This window comes from Erythranthe guttata, chromosome 2 (assembly GCF_056151865.1).
Source record: "Erythranthe guttata isolate IM_541 chromosome 2, IM_541, whole genome shotgun sequence".
Taxonomy (NCBI): Eukaryota; Viridiplantae; Streptophyta; class Magnoliopsida; order Lamiales; family Phrymaceae; genus Erythranthe; species Erythranthe guttata.
This window is the reverse complement of record NC_142534.1, coordinates 97,886-117,980: the sequence shown is the minus strand read 5'-3', so window position 1 is coordinate 117,980 and position 20,095 is coordinate 97,886. Positions and strand designations below refer to the sequence as shown.

At 37.4% G+C, this 20,095-nt stretch overlaps 6 protein-coding genes across 6 annotated transcripts; 3 read left to right on the top strand and 3 right to left on the bottom strand.

Moving 5' to 3' along the window:
• Positions 1–1,931: 1,931 nt before the first annotated feature.
• LYM2 (lysm domain GPI-anchored protein 2 precursor) lies at positions 1,932–3,592 on the top strand. Its single transcript, XM_012981788.2, has 4 exons — positions 1,932–2,602; positions 2,692–2,815; positions 2,920–3,098; positions 3,251–3,592. Exons 1-4 carry the CDS (start codon positions 1,945–1,947, stop codon positions 3,361–3,363), a joined length of 1,074 nt encoding a protein of 357 aa, XP_012837242.2. The 5' UTR covers positions 1,932–1,944; the 3' UTR covers positions 3,364–3,592.
• Positions 3,593–3,750: 158 nt separating this feature from the next.
• Positions 3,751–7,703, top strand: LOC105957823 (MATE efflux family protein). Its single transcript, XM_012981789.2, has 14 exons — positions 3,751–3,965; positions 4,089–4,435; positions 4,545–4,717; positions 5,035–5,175; positions 5,275–5,399; positions 5,625–5,760; positions 6,004–6,100; positions 6,194–6,294; positions 6,398–6,561; positions 6,635–6,706; positions 6,793–6,909; positions 6,986–7,081; positions 7,162–7,283; positions 7,388–7,703. The coding sequence occupies exons 2-14, from the start codon at positions 4,107–4,109 to the stop codon at positions 7,434–7,436; spliced, it is 1,722 nt and encodes a 573-aa protein (XP_012837243.2). The 5' UTR covers positions 3,751–3,965; positions 4,089–4,106; the 3' UTR covers positions 7,437–7,703.
• On the bottom strand, positions 7,544–9,654 carry LOC105957395 (putative flavin-containing monooxygenase 1). The gene is made up of 5 exons (XM_012981317.2): positions 9,175–9,654; positions 8,834–9,071; positions 8,573–8,748; positions 8,128–8,483; positions 7,544–8,036 (listed from the first exon to the last, which is right to left on the bottom strand). Exons 1-5 carry the CDS (start codon positions 9,601–9,603, stop codon positions 7,697–7,699), a joined length of 1,539 nt encoding a protein of 512 aa, XP_012836771.2. The 5' UTR covers positions 9,604–9,654; the 3' UTR covers positions 7,544–7,696.
• Positions 9,655–12,320: 2,666 nt separating this feature from the next.
• LOC105957826 (Phosphoglycerate mutase family protein) lies at positions 12,321–13,993 on the top strand. The gene is made up of 7 exons (XM_012981791.2): positions 12,321–12,349; positions 12,396–12,488; positions 12,591–12,671; positions 12,939–13,067; positions 13,148–13,210; positions 13,343–13,467; positions 13,544–13,993. Exons 2-7 carry the CDS (start codon positions 12,405–12,407, stop codon positions 13,737–13,739), a joined length of 678 nt encoding a protein of 225 aa, XP_012837245.1. The 5' UTR covers positions 12,321–12,349; positions 12,396–12,404; the 3' UTR covers positions 13,740–13,993.
• A 177-nt stretch (positions 13,994–14,170) lies between these two features.
• On the bottom strand, positions 14,171–16,813 carry LOC105957825 (U-box domain-containing protein 15). The gene is made up of 4 exons (XM_012981790.2): positions 16,159–16,813; positions 15,954–16,070; positions 15,432–15,869; positions 14,171–15,340 (listed from the first exon to the last, which is right to left on the bottom strand). The coding sequence occupies exons 1-4, from the start codon at positions 16,519–16,521 to the stop codon at positions 14,270–14,272; spliced, it is 1,989 nt and encodes a 662-aa protein (XP_012837244.2). The 5' UTR covers positions 16,522–16,813; the 3' UTR covers positions 14,171–14,269.
• Positions 16,814–17,074: 261 nt separating this feature from the next.
• Positions 17,075–20,077, bottom strand: LOC105957827 (uncharacterized). The gene is made up of 10 exons (XM_012981792.2): positions 19,692–20,077; positions 19,462–19,520; positions 19,342–19,382; positions 19,162–19,193; positions 18,765–18,793; positions 18,048–18,084; positions 17,753–17,809; positions 17,563–17,639; positions 17,406–17,479; positions 17,075–17,330 (listed from the first exon to the last, which is right to left on the bottom strand). Exons 1-10 carry the CDS (start codon positions 19,905–19,907, stop codon positions 17,311–17,313), a joined length of 642 nt encoding a protein of 213 aa, XP_012837246.2. The 5' UTR covers positions 19,908–20,077; the 3' UTR covers positions 17,075–17,310.
• Positions 20,078–20,095: the final 18 nt, after the last annotated feature.

Sequence of the window (20,095 nt, the reverse complement as noted above, 5' to 3'; positions counted from 1 at the left end):
CCCTGTTTTTTTTTTTTTTGTAGATTAACGAAAACACACATTTGTTAATGCATCGAATACAGCAATTAGAACTATCAAATAAGTACTCAATTAACTTCCCATAAAAAAAATAATAATAAACTTATTTCAATATGCACTATTTTGTATTTCTATTTTGCACTAAACAGAAAGATATTAGCCCAATTATATATAAGATAAAAAATTGAATATTTCTGGCCCAACTGTACCTCGTAAATAAGTTAATAACAGTAAGGTCCGGCCCGAAAAACTGAACCGGGCCAGTTGAAGAGGCCCATGGAAAACACAGTTTATATTATAATCCCCAACTAAATAAAGTATAAAATATTATAAAGGGGCCCGCCGAGTCGCTGAAGCATTTTGGGCGCGTGACCATAAAACCAGGCAGGCTGGCAGTACACACACAGTAGTGGGGAATCACGGACACAGAATATTAAATTATTCACATTTCACACACACAGTAATTTCCAAGTCAAAGTCTTTTTTGTGTTCATTCATTGATTAAATACTCCACTGGAATGGAAGGAAAACATTATATTGGCAACAAAATTCACAGATAATCTTTTATTAAGTCTAATTTTAATTTATAATCAGTTGTGGAAAAAAAGAAAAAGAAAATATAATGGCTTCTTCTAGCTAGCTAGCTCAAGGAAGGAAAAGTCTTGCTCTCTGTATATATATAATATATGGCTCCTATCTCTATCTTCATAGCTGATTACCTTCCTCTATATATATTCATTAATTAATTAATTAATTACTCTCTCTACCAAAAAAAAAATAGGGTAAACTTCAATTTACTTACCTGAACTATACCCAACGTATAGAATACCCCCCTGAACTTCAAAATGAACCAAAACAGTCCCTCTCAATTGTGGGTCAACGTTAAAAAACATTACAAAACTAACAGACGTTAAGTTTAGTGTGCAATTACGTTGATACCCTATATTGATACAACTGTGATCTGTCTTCTTCACACCTCCCCCGTCTTCTTCTTTTTTTTTTCTTGAGATTCTTCTACCAAATTTAAACATTCTTTTACCAAAATCCAGAATATTTTTCTCTTCACTTATTTAACAAATTGCAAAAAATGAAATTGTCTGCCAAATCTCACGCCAACATTGCTCCATTAAAGTCAAAATTAAAGTTCTTCCTGCAAATCGGCGCCACGCTGCTCAAAATATCCGCCGCAGTAAGACCTCATTTCGCACCGGTGGGAGGTCAAGCTTCTCACTACTTGGGGCACTAATTTCGGGCTCCAACTGAGATGGTGAACATTTTGACGAAGCGCGGCTGGATTTGGTTTCAAAAACCCAAATACGGAGTCGTTTGGATTTCCGCCGGTGGCGGCGGCCGGAAAAGTTGAAATTAAGAAGAAAAGAAGAAACCAAAAAGAAATCGGCTTTTGCTCCGCCACACACACTAGGTCCTGGCGGAATCCGCCACCAACATTCCCAAAAACAGAATTGTATAATCTGCTATTCTCTATTTTCTGGAATAATTTTGGTGTTGGGGCTTTTGTTATTGTTCCTTAGAATAGAATGTTGTTTTATTTTCCAAGATTTGCGTTACTCTACATCAATTAAAGAATGTTTTTCTTCACAAAATTGGGTGAATTTTTGATAAACTTTCTTATGGTATGTTGCTGAATCTGGATTTGAAAACTAAGGTTTTAGTTATGTTGAATCCATCGAAAGTGATGGTGGTGTGGTGAAGGAGACAAAGTGAAAATAGTAATAATAGTAAGGGGTAAAATCGTCCAAAATCTACTCCAGCTGTCACTTATGCAAAAGTCAAAGTGCCATGTCAGCAAGGCCAGACGGATTTTAAACGGAGGGACTAGTTTGGTTCATTTTGAAGTTCAGGGGGGTATTTTATACGTTGGGTATAGTTCAAGTAGGTAAAATGAACTTTACCCAAAAAAATATAATGGCTTCCTCCAAGCTGTTCTTTTCCTCAACTGTACTACTGCTCTTCATCACCATAATTTCTTCCTCTGCCCAGCAGCCCTTCCGCTGCACCTCCGCCGGCGCCACCTGCAACGCTCTTGTAGACTACGTCTCCCCCAACGCCACCACTCTCTCCGCCATCAGAACCCTCTTCACCATCAAGAACCTCCGCTCCCTTCTCGGAGCCAACAACCTCCCCCTTTCCTCAACCCCACCCAACTTCCCCGTAGCAGCCAACCAGACAATCAAGATCCCCTTCCCCTGCATCTGCAACAACGGCACAGGAATATCAAACCGCCGCCCCATCTACAAGATCGTCCACGGAGACGGCCTCTACCACATAGCAGCGGAGGTGTTCTCAGGCCTCGTCACCTTCCAAGAAATCCAGGCCGTCAATAAAATACCAAACGCGGACTTGATAGAGGAGGGGCAGGATCTGTGGATACCCCTGCCCTGCAGCTGTGATGACGTGGACGGACAGAAGGTAGTGCACTACGGACACGTGGTGGCGCCGGGGAGCTCAGTTGAGGTTATAGCTCTACAGTATAACACCTCCCAGGAAACCCTTTTGAGGCTCAATAATTTGGCCACTCCTCAAAGCCTCCTCGCCGGTGCTATTCTTGATGTTCCACTCAGAGGTCATTCATATTAAATACTAATATATATGATTTTTAATTAATAATTAATTAACTCTGGTTGTTTGTTTTGAAACATACTATATGTACAGCTTGTTCTTCAACGGTAAACAACAATTCGATGGATTACCCATTACTTGTTCCAAACAACACCTACGTTTTCACTGCCAACAACTGTGTAAGGTGCAAGTGTGATGCTGCTGCAATTAACTGGATGTAAGTGCTTAATTGCTGCTAATATAATAATCTAATCAAATTGTACTAGCTACTGTATATACGTTTACTCATGGTTATTGTTATAATTGGTTCGCGAACGACAGGTTAGAATGTGAATCTTCCCAGATTAATGCGTCATGTCCCCTTATCCGATGTGATAATTTGTATCTTGGAAATGCCACTTCATCCAGCTCGGATTGTAATCGTACTACCTGTGCATATGCTGGTTACAACAACAACCGAACAATTCTAACCACACTAGCTATGGAATCAACTTGCCCTGGTACGTGATGAGTTAATTAGTTTATGATGCTTTATATATACGCCAATGCCAGCAGATCCTATATGTTATATTTTCTTGTTGTATCTGCATCAGAGTTGGCTTGGCTGATATTATATTGAGACGTTATGATTAAAAATAAGTTTTTGATGCAGCTTCTGATAATAAATCATCTGCATCTGCAATAATGGGGCGGGGATCATGGAATGGAGTTGTCATTTTGATTATTACTACGATGATGATGCCTTTTCTTGCCTTTCTGGACTGACAGAGATACATATAGGTTAATTACGGCGATTTTCGGAATTTTGTAATAATTAAGTTGCTCTCAGTTTTGTTTTGTATTTTTGGTAGTAATTGGACATGTATGTATGTATGTATGTTATTCTGTTTGGACATACAAGACTCTGTGAATTTTGTATTTCTTGTGTTTGTTGTTTATTTTCAAGTTGAGAAGCAGAGTTTGAATGAATACAAGCTTGTTGAATTCCTTTTAACCACTTTTGTTTTAATTAACATGGAGAGTAAGAGTTGCTCCTTTAAATTAATAATAATAATAATCTTCATTAAGTAGGCCTTACTATTTAAATAAATAATTTTCACATTACACTGCTTTCTCACTATCATTTATATTCTTTAATTTTTCCCCTTACTTGTAGAAAATATTAATAAAAGATTAATAAAATAATAGTCAAAACCCTGCAGTCTAAATAAAGTAGGAAGCATAAACCTCGGACTCCACCGAAACTGCCATATTTCTCTCCCGCCGTCGTTTTCTTTTTCTCTCATTCATTTTTATTTTTACGTTAAGGAAGGAGTGGACACAGAACAAGGGACCCAAACCGACGTCTCATCTCAGTTTCATCCTACGCAAGTCCCTTTCGACAAATCAAGAATAAATATCTTTTTTCCTTGTTTACTTCTTTATTCGACAAGTATTTCCTTTCATATATTCCCTCTGCAGTTTCACATTTAACTAGTATTTGTATGCAGGTATTTGGAGCCAATATAATGGCCGCGCAACTCCTCAGTGGCGGTGCCTCGATTTCATGCGGCGGCTTATCAATATCATCGACTAGGACTACCAAATGGGCTTTGCCGTCAAACAATTTCATAGGGTTCAACAGTTTTCTTGGAAATATTGATGATGGTGGCACTGGCGCATGTTCTCTATCTGTCAACAGAGCAAAAGGGTTCCTGCCTTATCCTGTTATTCGTCAGAGGAACCACCACGTTTTTTCAAGATTCAATTCTCACTTAAGTTCTGATTGTGGCTTGCAATCTACTGATTTGGACGACACCTCTGCCCTTCATCAAGACTGTGGAGGAGGAGGCCTTAAGTATGCACCTTTTTTTTTTTTTTTTTTTATTAAGTACTTATATTCAGACATTTACTCTCTCTGGTGCGGACAAAGACATGCCAATCAGAAAATTCTCTTTGTTTTTCAGTGAGTTGAACGGGACTGTGCCCTCTCAGATCAATCTGAGTGAACCTTCTAAAGAAACATGTAAGCCAAAGGATGTCAGGCGAGAGCTCATAATGTTGTCTTTACCAGCAATTGGTGGACAGGCCATTGAACCAATGGTGCAACTAATGGAGACTGCATATATTGGTCATTTGGGTAATGCTTTTATCTTCATTTGTGTATTAGTGTTTCACACTATTTTGCTTTTATCCTCATTTATACTTTGCTATATGTGTCTTTTATACACTTCTGATACAAATCGATGCATTGAATGAGTTTTGGGGATAAAAGCTGAAATCTTTTGCATGCCTGGCTATAATTTTATGATCAAGGATCACTAGTCAATTTTGAAATTTTGTAATGATAGTTCTTCAAACCTGCCGCTTCATATCTTCATTTTTTCGGTTCTAAACAAGTCCCTGGTAACAAATTTCATGTTTTCTGCTATTCCCTTAAACATGTTTCTTGTTTAGGTTCTGTGGATTTGGCTTCTGCTGGCATCTCCATATCACTCTTCAACATAGTCTCGAAGCTTTTTAATATTCCCCTCCTCAGTGTTGCTACTTCATTTGTGGCTGAAGACATTTCAAAAAATGCAAGAGTTTCCACACCAGGTAGATTTGATATATGTGATACCTGTTAAATGTTATTATGATGTACGTAAATCATTGGGTTGGGAAAGGAACTTAGCCAGTGAATGTTTATTGATGCAGGAGAAAAGATGCAGCTGCCTTCTGTCTCTACAGCTTTGCTTTTAGCTATTGGTATTGGCATCTTTGAAGCTGCGGCCCTGTCTTTAGGATCCGGACCTCTTCTCACTTTGATGGGCATATCACCGGTATGGATCGAGATGCAATGAAAACTTAGATTTCTCTTCATTTCCTCTCATGATCGCATCTCGTTCATCTTATTCCTTAGTTTCTGACGGTACATCATGAGTGCCACATCTTCGGTTAGCAGTTAAATGACTAACTGATTGGTCTCTGGTAGTATGGTTGGTATCACGTACACATGTACCATTTTAATGGACTGTTGTTTTAAAGGGTTTATTGCTGTATTGCAGGCTTCGTCCATGCGTGTTCCTGCACAACGATTTCTTATGCTGAGGGCTCTTGGTGCTCCTGCTTTTGTGGTTTCTTTGGCACTTCAAGGCATTTTTCGTGGATTCAAGGATACAAAGACCCCTGTATTTTGTTTAGGTAAGTTGAATCACTTGATTTAGGTAAATAAATCAGTTAATAGCTGTTGGGTATGCACATCAAAGTTTGTTTACAAGAACTGAAGAGTTTTCCTAGCTCTCTTGCTGATGTTCTAAACTACCAAGTCAATTATTATTTTACCAGAAAATATGTGTTATTAGTTTTGCTTATGCTTATTCATTTGCAACCTTGTTTAGATATTTTTTTCTTTATTGAGAAATTGATACAACTTTTTCCCTGCAGGTTTTGGAAATTTTACTGCTATACTTCTGTTTCCTTTTTTTATATACTACTGCCAGTTGGGTGTTAATGGAGCTGCCATTTCCACCGTTGTCTCTCAGTATGTATTCTTACACTGTTTCCATTTGTTCTCATTCAACTTGTTAATTTTGGCACTAGGTTCTCATATTAGGCGTGTTCTTGAATATTTCAGATATCTTGTTAGCTTGTCAATGATTTGGAATCTTAATAAACGAGTTGAATTGTTGCCTCCAAACCTTGGAGACCTGAACTTTAGTAGCTATCTGAAATCGGGTAAGCATGTTGATCATGATTCCTAAGGTTCTTTTTACTGATAAATAGAATTCAATGTTTAGAATACAATATATGTCAACTGAGTAATTTTGGGGATTTGTAGGTGGTTTTCTGATTGGAAGGACTCTAGCTGTTCTGGTGACATTTACACTGGGTACATCGATGGCTGCTCGTCAAGGACCTGTAGCTATGGCTGCTCATCAAATATGTTTGCAAGTTTGGCTTGCTGTATCCCTTCTTACTGATGCTCTTGCTTCATCTGCTCAGGTATATGCTTTTTATGCCATGTTTTTCTTTGCTTGTGTTTTTGTTGTTATCTAAAGAATTGGCTTTTTTCCAGGCCTTAATTGCCAGTTATATATCAAAAGAAGATTACAAGACTGTAAAGGATATCACTTGGTTTGTTTTAAAGGTACTTGTCACCGTTCTTGTTTCTTTTGTCATATTTCTTTCAGCTCCTGGTATTATTTTACTTATATTAGTTTAATGTTTTTGCAGTTTGGTGTTTTCACTGGTGTTGCGTTGGCTTTAATTATCGGATTCTCTTTTAGCTCGTTGGCCCCACTATTTACCAAGGACTTGGAAGTCCTGAAACTTGTTACAAGTGGTGTTCTAGTAAGTTAGTTAATCCAATCTGTGTGTATGGTTAGTCAGAGAAGCTGATAGTTTTGTCTTAACATTTTTGGTGCAGTTTGTTAGTGCCAGCCAACCTATAAATGCTCTAGCTTTTATCGTGGATGGTCTTCATTATGGTGTTTCAGACTTTCCTTATGCTGCAGTTTCGATGGTATGCTTATAATCGCTTCTATTACATATCATTAAACATGAAGAGACAAGTGTTTCGATGAAATGAGTTTTGAAATGTAGATGGTGGTTGGAGCAATATCTTCAGCGTCTTTGCTATTTGCTCCTAAACTCTTTGGTCTTGCCGGTGTTTGGTACGGTTTGACTCTCTTCATGGCACTTAGAATGGTGGCTGGACTTATGAGGTCAGTTCAACATTCATTTCACTGATGTTTGCTTTTCTCAGCCAAAAAAAAAAAAAAAAAGAAAGATGAACAATAATTACTCCATATATTTTGCTTGTATTCAGATTATCCCAACGAAATGGTCCGTGGTGGTTCTTGCATAGCGATGTTTAAAGGCCAAGGTTAGTAACTCATAGTAGAGGCGTGTGAAACAGTCAACTCAGATTTTGACCAAGCTCACGTTTAGTGGTATTTACTTCTCCAGAAACGACAAGAAGAAATGCTTTATAATGTTTTGCTTTAGTTTTGATGAGATTTTGTGTTAGTGGAAGATGTACAGTTGCTGTATCTAGAATGACATTACTGTTGAACTGGGTAAATAATCGAACATCCTCTACCAAAAAACTTATTCTGATTGATACATAATATAACTTCTAAGCATAGTCGATCGGTCTGTATGGTTCAAACCATTCTCTGAGGAGACTCTTTTTCCGTTTCGGGTTCCATCCCATGTCCTCACACAATTGATCGTTGTACCATATTTGCACCCCAGCAAGGCATGATCTGCTATTATAGTATTCACCCGATGATTTCTTCATATACTCATCCCATTCATATGCATCTTTCTCCATTTCTTTTATGATCGGTAGATTGAATGTTCCATCCAGAAGCTCTGCTAACCATCGGCACGTCATTTCTGACGTAAATAGATTTGCAATGCTTTCCGAGAATCCGATAAATGCTACTTGCGGAATCCTAGGATGAACACATCTCCTGAAAAATATTAATTAAATTTATTGCACCGTTAGTTGTGGTCTATAATCGAAGTTGTTGTGACACAAAATTGTCCATTCCAATCTATAACCTGTAGAGTTGAAGCCCGTTATCTTTAGTGTCCATTAAATCTCGAAAGGGTGGTGAAATGAAGGCATCTTTGAGATTATCGACACCTCTAAAACCAGTAGCGAGTATCAGTAGATCAATATTTAGAGGCTCGGTTTCGCCATCTATGACAACACCTTGGCTACAAAAGCTGAAGCCTCGTGCTTTCTTAAGTATGATGCTTCCTTGCTCAACTCGTTCGAAGAAGCCCTCTGGTACAGTTGCTATGGTGCAAGAGTTGACCGACTTTAAGAAGCTATATGGTGGCACCATGCCATATTTTTCAAGCCTCAGCTTCTTTTTTATGTGGCTTTCGACGAATTTTGAAATTCCCCATCTCTGTCCAAAAAAATACTATCCGTCACCATTTCTTACAAGACATAATATTAATGATCAAGAAAGTCCGAATGTGAGGCGGTCGCTCGCACCAGAGGAGAAAGAAGGGTTGCTATGAGATTGGGAAGAAACCCTTGACCAGGCTTGTGAAGCAAGAGCTCGGAGAAGCGATTTTGATACAGGAATTCAAGGGGAACTCCCCATGGCAAGTAATCAGGCATATTCCAGTGCTCTTTCCTGTACAACAGTGTGCATGGTTGCTTAATGCCTGCAGGAAACATCACCTTTGCATGTTAAGAGAGAAGAAAATTCCATGGCTGGGAAATTTAAAGAAAACATGTACATATGTTCACCATTGGCGGATGAGCACTCCATTGCGATGTCCATTCCTGATTTTTGGAATCCAACAACGGCAACTCGTTTTCCTTGGATTAATTCAGAAGCAGTTTGATGATCCATGGTGGAGTAATCCATGGAGTGTATTACATTTCCTTGAAATGCTTTGGGGCCTTTGTCTGCAGGAAATTCTGGTATATTTGGGCATTCACTATACATCCCCGTGCACAATACGACAAAGTCAACCTGGTGAACCTGCATTTCAATTTTGAACGACAGTATACGATAATCGAGAAATCCGTATAAATACCTCTCTCTCTCTGTCTGTCTAGATTGAGACAACAAGACATGTACAGACCTGTGTGCAGAGGGTTCGAGTGTCACGCACTGTGACGTGCCATTTTCCTGTGGGACCGAATGGTTGGCCTGTGCCACCCCAAAATGTACACGTCAGCATTTCTTGTTCAGAGGGTCCTCCATGGTAGGTGAGGTTGAGGACTCTTGTGTTGAGGTTAATGTGTTGGATGAGATTGTGATGTTGGGCATAAGAGTGGAGATAATCAAGAACTTGCTTTTGGCTGGGGAAATTTTGTGGAAAATCGGAGAACTGGTAAAGTGATTTAGGAGTCTGGAGCTTAGTGCTCAGTATTGTCTTAGTCCAAACACCTCCAATCATGTCATTGGAATCGAAAACAGTGGGATTAAATCCCTTTGATAATGTGTATTTGCAGGCAAGTAGCCCACTTATGCCTGCTCCTATTATCGCAATCTCAATATCCGCCGCCATTGATGAATGCTGCTGCTGCTGCCGATGCTGATTATAATTAATAATATGTGATATGGATATAATTTCAAAATATTGAATGGACCCACGCGCTTGGCGTAAATGTAATAATGCATGGCAGACACCTAGCTGATTGATATAGCTTCGTCTTCATGTATGCTGTCACTTTGTCACCTTGCTGGCTTAAGTTCAAACTGATCTCTCGTAAGTACCCCACCCACTTGTAAGCATTATCTTAGCTTTATCAACTAAGGAATGTCAAAAATAAGATATATCTATCCCCTGCTGAAACGTGGAAGCTTCTTGAGAAAGGCATATATATATATATATATATATATATATATATATATATATATATATATATATATATATATATATATATATATATATATATTAGTTGTAGGCTTGTAGCATGATGACAAGGCTTGTACAAATCTATATCTATACTCTTGGTTGGGAATTCGGATAGTACTAGTGATGCATATAAGTTGAAGCCGCATAGTCCATTGGCATGTACGTAGGGCTCTCGAACAAATTAAAATAATTCTGTGAGGATAGGACACCCTTTTTGTCCTAATTTACGCAACTGAGCATCAATTGCACCAACCATATTTGCACAGCTAGCATGGATGCATGATCTGCTATACTTTTGGCCCGATGATTTCTTCATATACTTATCCAATTAATTAATTCCCACACCTCTTTCTCCGATCCATTTTCGCTTGAATGTTCCATCTAGTAACCATCGGCATGCATGTCATTTCTGATGTGAATAGATTTGCTATGCTCTCCGATAATCCAGTAAATGCCAGTTGCAGAATCCTAGCTAGGATAAACAAAAAAAAAATTAATTAATTAATGAAGATTTATTACACATTATATTGTTTGGTGCCGTGATGACCAACCCTCATTAGGAGAGTTGATCGAGTCCCCCCTCCCCTACTTTCCCTTGTAATTGACTTGAATTTTCTAAAAAAAAAAAAAAAAAAAATTGTTTGGTGGTCTATAATTTGAACTTGTGTTGTACATTCCAATAAATAACTTGTAGGCGGCGGTTATATGCAAACCCATTTTTTTATTAGTTCAAACCAACATAAAGGAGTTTATTAGTTCAAGCCCGTAAATTAATTTAATTTTATTACATCAAGACCAAAGATTACAAATATACCCTTATCCACAAATAATATTCAAATACAAATAAATCATATTTTTAATTTGTTCAAGACCAAAAATCAAAAAATAAAAAAATAAAAAAACAAAAAAAAAATATCACGACTGCCACCGCCAGACCGCCGCGACGCCGACCAGCGAGACTTCCACCGCACCGGCGATGACCAGCGACCCACCCACCGCACCACCACCAACAAGTAAGTCCTTTTTACTAAACTTTTATTTGTAAATTCGAAAACATTAACCGAGCATCGATTCTTGATAAATATGTATGAATGAACATTAATCTATACTTATTTTTTGTTGGGTTGCAATGCTTTGACCGATTTTGGAAAAAAATTGAGATTGAAATTGATTTTTTTTTTTCGTTGGTTTCCCAAATCGGTTTACCGAGACCGATTTTGTACACGAAAATCGGTGTCATAATGCCGATTTTTGTTAACCAAATCGGCGACACAACGTCGACTTTACAAGTCAAAATCGGCATTCTAATGTCGACAAAATCGGTTTTCGGATACGATATTTTTCGGATTTTTTTTAAATAATACATTATATATATGGTTAATTGATATTTTTTAAATATTTGAAATGAAAAATGTTTATCACCATTCGGTGGCGTCTACCAACTCCTTTAACCCAATCAAGTAGAGTTTTCCGTGTGTCAAATATTTATTCGTTAGATAATTCATTTGAATAATCCTCCATCAATTCCCTAGGTTGTTGCACGAAAGTATGAGAAAACGGTGTTTAAAAAACATAGATAATAAAATCGATACTTAAAAATCGATTTTTGTAGTACAAGTCGGCATGACAATACCGATAATACAAAAACAAATCGGTGTTGTCATGCCGATTTGTACTACAAAAATGGTTTTTAAGTACCGATTTTTATTAAAATAATCGGAATGTGGTTACCGACTTTAGTAACAAAAATCGGTATTTGCAGACCGATTTTTGTTATCGTCGAATTTTTTTCCCAACAAAAAAAACGACCCAAAAGCAAAAATAAACGGTTAAAACATACTTCATTATTGTGTTCTCCACCCTCGTAAACCACCATATCATTGTTTTTTGGTTCCATCGTGAATGTTTGATATCTATTTGATAATTTTGGTGTGTATGATTACTTGGTGAGTTTGTGAAGAAGAAGGAGAAAATTTTTAAGTCGTGAAATAAAGAAGAGGTGTTTATGGATTTATGTATTTTATTTGGTCTTGCACAAAGGAAATGATTTTTTTTATTTTTTAATATTTTGTGTTTTTTATTTGATTTTAAATTTCATTAAGGGTAAATTATTATTTTTATATTGAAGGTCTTGAGCTAATAAAAAATGGGCTTGCATATAACCGCCGCCTAACCTGTAAAATAATTATTTGGAGTGTTTCAGCCCATACCCTTTTTTCTTTATTTGGGGGCTTTTACCGGCCCAAATTTAAGAGGGCTTCACCGCTTTAACAGTACTTGAAGTAGTAATTTGTTTTTTAAATGTATAATAAAAAATAATTTAATTTCTCTATCAAAAGTCAAAACAAGTATATATATATACATCATACCAAACACTCATCACTCCTCAGTTCTGTAAAAGAAAAGAGAGAATATAGTAGGTATTTGTAATTGTGTGTGAAGCATAAATAATGGCGTTCCTGAAGAACAGATACTGGATTCTGAGGCACGGCAAAAGCATTCCTAATCAATGCGGTCTTATTGTCTCTTCTCTGGTCTCCCCATTCTTCCTTCTTCCTTCTCTTTTCATCTTCATCAATCAATCAATCAATCAATCAATCAATCAATCATCATCATTTCCTCATTTATTGTGACAGGAAAATGGGATTCTCGAAGAATATCAACTCGCTTCTGATGGGGTTCATCAGGCTCGTCTCGCCGGACAATCTTTCCTCAAGGCACCTCACTTTCTTTATTTTCCTTTTCTTTCTCTCTCCAAATTAATCTTATATTCCTACATTTCTCAATTTCATTTCTATGTTAACAAAATTCAGAACTGTTTATTTTCTCGTCTCGTGTAAATTTGAATTGGATCTATATTGGACCATGAAATAAATCTTTATTATTCTTATCACCCACCGTGGAGAGGTTTAGCATTTCCTGTAAAAAAATATTTCTGATACAAAACACCTGCTGCCGATTTACTCAACCATCTGTTTGTGCAGGACCTCAAAGAAAATGAAATTGATATTAAAAATGTCCGAATCTGCTATTCACCATTCTCAAGGACCACGCACACAGCAAAAGTTGTTGCTTCTGTTTTAGATATTCCATTTGAAGGCCCACAATGCAAGGTTTGTATCCTACTCATAACTCATTTTAGTATTTTTAACTTTGTTTCATCCTATGGCTATATTGTTTGGTTGATTGACAGGCTATTGAGGACATTCGAGAGAGATTCTTTGGTCCCTCATTTGAGCTCAAGTCTCATGATAAAGTAAGAAATCAACGCCATCTCATACCTGATTTGAATGCCAATTTATTTCTTTTTGCTGTTAGTGTAAGTTATGGGTTAAAATAACATTTATGGATGAACTCATGATTTTCATATTGACTCTACCCACTCAAGTACCACGAGATATGGTCCTTGGATGAGAAAGATCCCTTCATGCAGCCCAGCGGTGGAGAAAGTGTTGCAGATGTTGTCACCAGGCTCACAAGGGCTTTGACAGTGATGGAGTCGGAATTTGAAGGGTAATAGTCAAATTCATTTTGTGATTATTATTTGTGTGTGAGTGGAACATATGTAACCGAGATTGTTGTGTTGTAGATGCACACTGTTGGTTGTCAGCCATGGAGATCCGCTGCAGATTTTGCAGACAGTCCTGAATGCAGCAAAGGAACAGGGACAACAAACAGACGAAAATGGCTTGATCTCAAGAATGGAGGCAGTCAAAGTCCCCGATGTTCTCTCACAGCACAGGAAGTTTGCTCTTAATACTGGAGAACTTCGTCAATTAGTATAGACTAGAGTCGTCTAAGTTGTTACTGTCCATGATAGCTTCTTTAGGTTGAGATCCTTGATCTTCAACTAGTCCATTTGTTGCTTCTATCTGCTTAGGCATGCAACTATATGCAACTTGAATGAATAAGATTTCAGGGCAAACAGAGCCTTCCAATTTCTTTGTTTCGTGCCACCTTACTATGGTACATCTATTAGGAGTTGTAGTCAGCTGATTAACACTACAATTTGAGAATAAAGCATATTTATACATGGTAATGCAGTTTGTTTATTAGTTGACATAGGGTCTTTTTTTAATATATATTTTTATTTTAATTTTAATTTTCTTTAAGAGCTAGTAAGAATAATACCTGCTTCTTGATCTGAAGCAAAGAAATGCAGATGAAACTATATTTTTTTCCAATTTTGATTGTTGATTTGAAATGCATGCGATCAGAAGTTCAAATTTCCTTGTGATTACATATTTGTATGTAGTTGTCAAGCGTTTCAAAGGCAGGGAGGTACACTTTTGTGCTGAAAAGCAAGGAACGACCATTACTTGCGATGAATTAAAGGTATGTGCTCATTCTTACTCATCAGGTGCAAAAGGGAATTTGCTTTTCTTCGTGCTCTGGTAGTGCCACATCTTGTAATCTCCATTAAATGATCATAAACACCATATTGCAGTGCAGCCAGCAGAGAAGACGAATTATTTGATCCCAACTCCAGTATAACAGCTGTAGCACATTCCTTGTTCTTTGGAGTCCCATCTCGAACAATTTCAACCAGAGTTTGTATAAAAGATAGTCCTCCAATTTCATTTCTACCTTCAGGATGTGAAGCTATAAGTAACAAAATCGACAAGGCTTCATCAACCATGTCCAAAGTCTTGTCTTCAAGCAGGTGAAGCAATGGAGGTATTATGCCCGTCTTGATCGCCCTCGATCTGTTTGCTTGGTTGAGGACCAAGCTGAATAGTGCAGTTACCGCATCCTTTTTCCCTCTGTTTGTTCCATTTCGTAAGAGATCAATGAGAGGTGGAATCCCATTGGAGCAACCCACTAGAACTTTGTTCTCTTCGAGAACTGACAAACTGAATAAAGCTGCAGCGGAATTTTCTTTGGCCTCTTCTGTTCCATTTCGCAAGACTTGGATGATAACAGGTATGGCTCCTTCTCTAGCTATGATTCTCTTGTTTGCCTCATCGAGCGATAAGTTCAGAAGAGCAGTGACAATGTGCTGTTGGATTTCAGAATCTGTGCATGACAAGAGATATACCAAAGGTGGGATGCCTCCACTGTTGGCAATCATGATTCTACTATCGGGAGACTCTTTGGAGAGCATGCGAATTCTGACAATGGCATCTCGCTGCACGTTCACATGGGACGAGTACAGATCTTGGATCAAGGAAGAAACTTCCTCGGCAAGGGGAGAAGATGCAATGTCAGGTTCATCACAAGTTTCCTTCTTGGGCAGATTGTAATTGTTCTTTTCGCACCATTGCAGAATGAGATTACGGAGGGCGAAATTTGGAGCCACTGCCATGTAAGTAAGCTTTTGTCCTGTTTTGGGGCATGTTCTGTGGCCTGAATTCAACCACTTCTGTATGCTCTCTCGTTCATAAGTCTGAAGAAAATGGCAGCAGAAAAAAGGCAAAATGAGGTAAAGCCCACAATCGACTCAGATGAAAAGGTAAGGAAGAGCGGAATTAAATTACCTGTCCAGTGGCAATTATAACAGGATCTGCCATAATCTCCAAGCTGATTGGACAGAGGAATTCATGAGGTATTAACAAGGATTTGCTCTTCTCCAAACATTTTTTCACAGAGGCAGGGCCATCGAGGACACTGTTTTCATCGATACCAGCTATCTGCTTAAACTTCGCCAGGAGATGAACAACTTGCTGGACAGTTTCTTGATTATGGGCGCCAGACTTAGGCTTGGACTTGGCAAGTTTTGCAACAGCCATAGATTCAGATCTGAGGTCAGCCAAAGTATGCAAGTCCAGTTTCTTAGCTAGTCTCTCGATGATGGCATCGTCAGCATTGGTGTCGTGGTTTGTAGAAAAGACAATCATCATATCCATAGCGAGTTCCATATCCTGTGATTCTGTCCTCCTTTTAGCTCTGGTAAGTTGCATGTGCATTAGCTCCACCTATGGGGGAAGCAAATCCATATATAAAAAGAAAGAAAGAAAGGAAAGAAAGAAAGAAAAAAGAGGGGTGAGAGCCGAAATTACTTGTTCTTGAACTTCCTCAGAGATGGGAAGCTTATGACGGGGCATATCGTTGAGTGATTGGTTTATCTTGTCATAAACAGAATGAAATCTGCTCATCACTGCCTCACTCTCCAGGGCCTAACAAGCAAAAATAAAAGAGTTGAGTGCTGAAAAACAGGAGAAAGAAGAATGAGAGAAAAGGAGTGAGTCAGTGAGTGAGTCTAACAAGAAAAATCTTGCTGGCGGAGTAGCAGGTCTTGAGCAGTTTGGTTGAAGACGAAAGAGATTTCTTGAGATGAAGCAACCAGCAAGCCAGCTCAGCATCGTCGTCATCAGGTTGATGATGAGTGGTGATGATGATCATCATCATATCTTTAATCTCTTCGAGCAGAGGCATAAGAAGCTTCAACCTCCTAACTAAGTTGATACACTCTTTCTTATGTGTCTTTCTGAAACCAACATAGGATCCTGCTTTCTCAATCATATCCACCATTTCATTCACCATTTCAATCCCATTTCTATTTTCTCCATCCATCATCATCATCAATACACGCTTTTTCTCTCCTTTTCTGCTTCCTTCTCCTTCCATCACCACCACCCCCCACTCACTTCCAAACACCACTCTCTGCTTGTAATATATCTTTTTTTTCTTTTTCTTTTCTTTTTTTCTTTTTGGTGATTGCGGATTTTAAGGATGGAGATTTTTTGTTTGTTTTTTTTTTTTCGCGGGTAAAAAAATAAAAAAAAAATTTGCAATGTGGGAGTTGATGGTTGGAATTGAAAGCTGTTGGGCCACGCGTTTTGGTATGAACAAATTTGACGCGTCCTCACATGCCCACACTATTCACTAAATTCATCATCATCTATCTATTTTCTTTTCAATAAAATCTACATGCGGACCCATCTATCTATTAACTTAACTTAATGGAGTGAGTGGTAATTAATTACTTGAAAGTTAAAGATGGATTCATGTGGTTTGATTTGGAATTTGGATAAAGAAAATGGGCCCATCTTAGTCATAATTAATTCCTAAAAACATATTATTGAAGGCAGATATCTAGCTGTTGGATATTAATTAGTGTGATAACTAACAGTGATACATCCCCCTTTATGCAAATAAATTAGTTTAATGCAAAACACAGTTTATGTATGCTCCACAAACACTGCACACGAGCATTTATATAATTATATTGATTGTGGGGCTTATGAGAACATCAATCACCACTATACAATTTATCTTTTATTATTCATTCTACAAATAAACCAAAAATAATCTCAACATATTATAAAACAAAAGCGAGAGTCACTGTTGATATGATACAACAAACATTGCCGTAACGGTAATTCGTTAACACCCCGACGGATTTCCCTCCCAACATCATATTCTGCAATTTGAAGCTGGACACAAACCAAATATAATTACTAATTATTTGGTTAAAAGGAAGCAAGAAAACAATAAGTTCCTCTACTCACTGCAATAAATAAATTGGTTGAAATCAAGAGTCACCCTTCCTTGCTTGCTTCTATCAAATGAATTGAACAGGTTCCTACAAAATAAAATATACATATGAATTTCTATTTCATTATTTCCTTTATAATATTATTGTCCCAGCTAAGAGAATCCACACACCTCGACGACTGTACAAATATACAAAGAGAGATGAAATCGTCAAGTCTGAGTTTTCCACTCCTTGATTGATCAAAACTCTGTATGATTGATTGATTATAAAGAGGGAAATAACATATTTAGTCAATTCAATCATCTTATTGTAAAGTGTAAACCAACCATGTCATGTAGTAATATATCTTGCTTATTTTACCTCACAAGCACTATAAAAAGCGGGTGAGTCGAGAGAGAACCCAATTTTCGCCAATGCCTATGACCATTAAACAACTTGTAAGTAATATAGGAGAAAGCATCACAGAAGAATACAATAAAAGACACTGTCCAATTCCTCATAACGGGTTATAATCATCAAGCGTCTCGAAATTGCTATTGCTACAAGCTCAGAACTACTTAAGGCTTCATACCTAAAAAGAATGCAAAACAATAAAAAAAAAAAAATACAAAAAAAAAAAAAAAATTACCACCAATCGAATTTAAAGCATATATACCTTGTATGCTTCATCTGGAGCAAGAAATCCACATCCCCTACTCAAACATGGAAGACAAAAATTAATAACTATGATAGTCGTAACTTGTCATAACCGCAAGTAGTACTACCAACACAACCAGCAGCCAATAAAATGCAGGACCATGTACTATCTTCTTTAAGTGGAAGGATACTTTATCAAGTGTCGAGACTCATTCATATTCTTTATAAGCATTGCTTCTAAATGTATGGGAAAGAGAAAGTGCGACATAAGGCATAGGAATAATCTCGATCAAACTTACAACAACGATCAATAAATCACATAAGATACTATTGCACATGTAAATCATAGGTCGATGAAAATCATTTTTTTTTATCACCAGAGTTCAAATCTACGACCAAGATCCAAGGAAAAGGATATCAATAGGTTTATAACTTTTCACAAGATAAATGCTCCCACATAAGATGTATTTGATGATTTAAATCAATTATCAGCATGTAAAAACAGGATCCAACTAAGGTCGACTTACTTCATTATGATACTAAAAAGATAAGAAGACAAGTATCTCGAGTTTATATTGGCTATGCATATCATAAGTCTAAAGATAGCTTATATGCATCTATAGCTGTCAAAGAAACAAGGCAAGTGGAACTCATATCAAAGACTAACTTCTAAGAAACATGTCGATCCACTACATATAGACAACGGATCTTAAGTCATATTTTAGAAACAAATCACCTCTCGAAGCCCGAAAATGCCTGTTGAACCTGCAAACAAAGGAAATGTCGGCGAATTATGAAATGTACATACCTGTAACTTCTTTTCTCAAGAGACTAAGAGATGCACTTCCTTTAATTAGCCTCTCTAGGCCATACACCTAATTCAAGTCATAGACAACTAATATATCTGATAAATAATTGTTTTTTTTTATAAATATTTTCTGCATGAAATTAAAACTTTTGCTGCTTTCAACAGGAAAAGAAGTCTGTCCGATCATGTGAAAGCGTGAAAAAGACCCTGAGGGTGACACTTATAAATCATAACAGACCTAAAACCATACAGTTTGAGTTTATGATTGATTGATTGTATCTTCTAAATTTGGAAATGGGAACTATCTGTGGACGATCACACTGACCTTGAGGAGAAACTTATTGAGCTCAACAAATTCTGGAAAACAAAAAAAGAAGAGGGAGAGAAAGATGGTGGTCATATGGTACAGCAAGAGGAAAGGATAAAGGCAATAAATAAATAAATACATAAGTGCAAAGTGCTGCAAGCAGAGAAGAAAAGAAGGAGATAGAGAAAAAGAAGTCACCTTCAAAGCTCATAGTTCCGTTTTTGTCGAAATCATACATCCTGGCATGCCAATAAATTTTAAAACAAATAAGCAGCAACTTTCATGTATTCATATTTTCAAAACCCTTAACGACCAGACCTGATCATTTGCTGAACAACGGATACAGGGAAATTCAGGTTTCCGACGGCAAAAGCACTCTGATCGATCGTCCCCAAATAAATAAATAAATAAAAGATCCGTTGAATAATAATAGGTCTGATTGATTGATTGATTGATTGATTGATTGAATGAATGAATGAATGAATGAATGAATATAGAGAGAGAGAGAGAAGGAAAAGCATCAGGAAAAGCATCAGGAAAATAAAAACCTTGAGCTGAGTTGCGGTTATGTTTCCGGTTTTGTTGGAGTCAACTCGATCGAACCACTCAGTCAGAATAGCGGGGTTCTCCATAATTGCTCCAAATAGACAGACAACACACAGTCCGGCTCCGGCCACCGCCAAGTAAATGTCAATCGACAATCGACAATCGACAATCGACTGACTGCTTACCCTGTACTCTTTCCTTTCTTTTTTTGTTTTCATATAAATTAGAAAATGCAAGTGTCATCAATAAAATTGGGCCAGGCCTGAATTGTTTTCAAGATGATTCAATCATTCTCTTTAATTTTTGTGCCAAACTCATAAGCCAAAGCCCACCACGCTCCACAAAAACATCAAAACTACTAATTTAATTTAATTTTTCATTGGAGTTGTTCTTAGTAGGCTTTTAA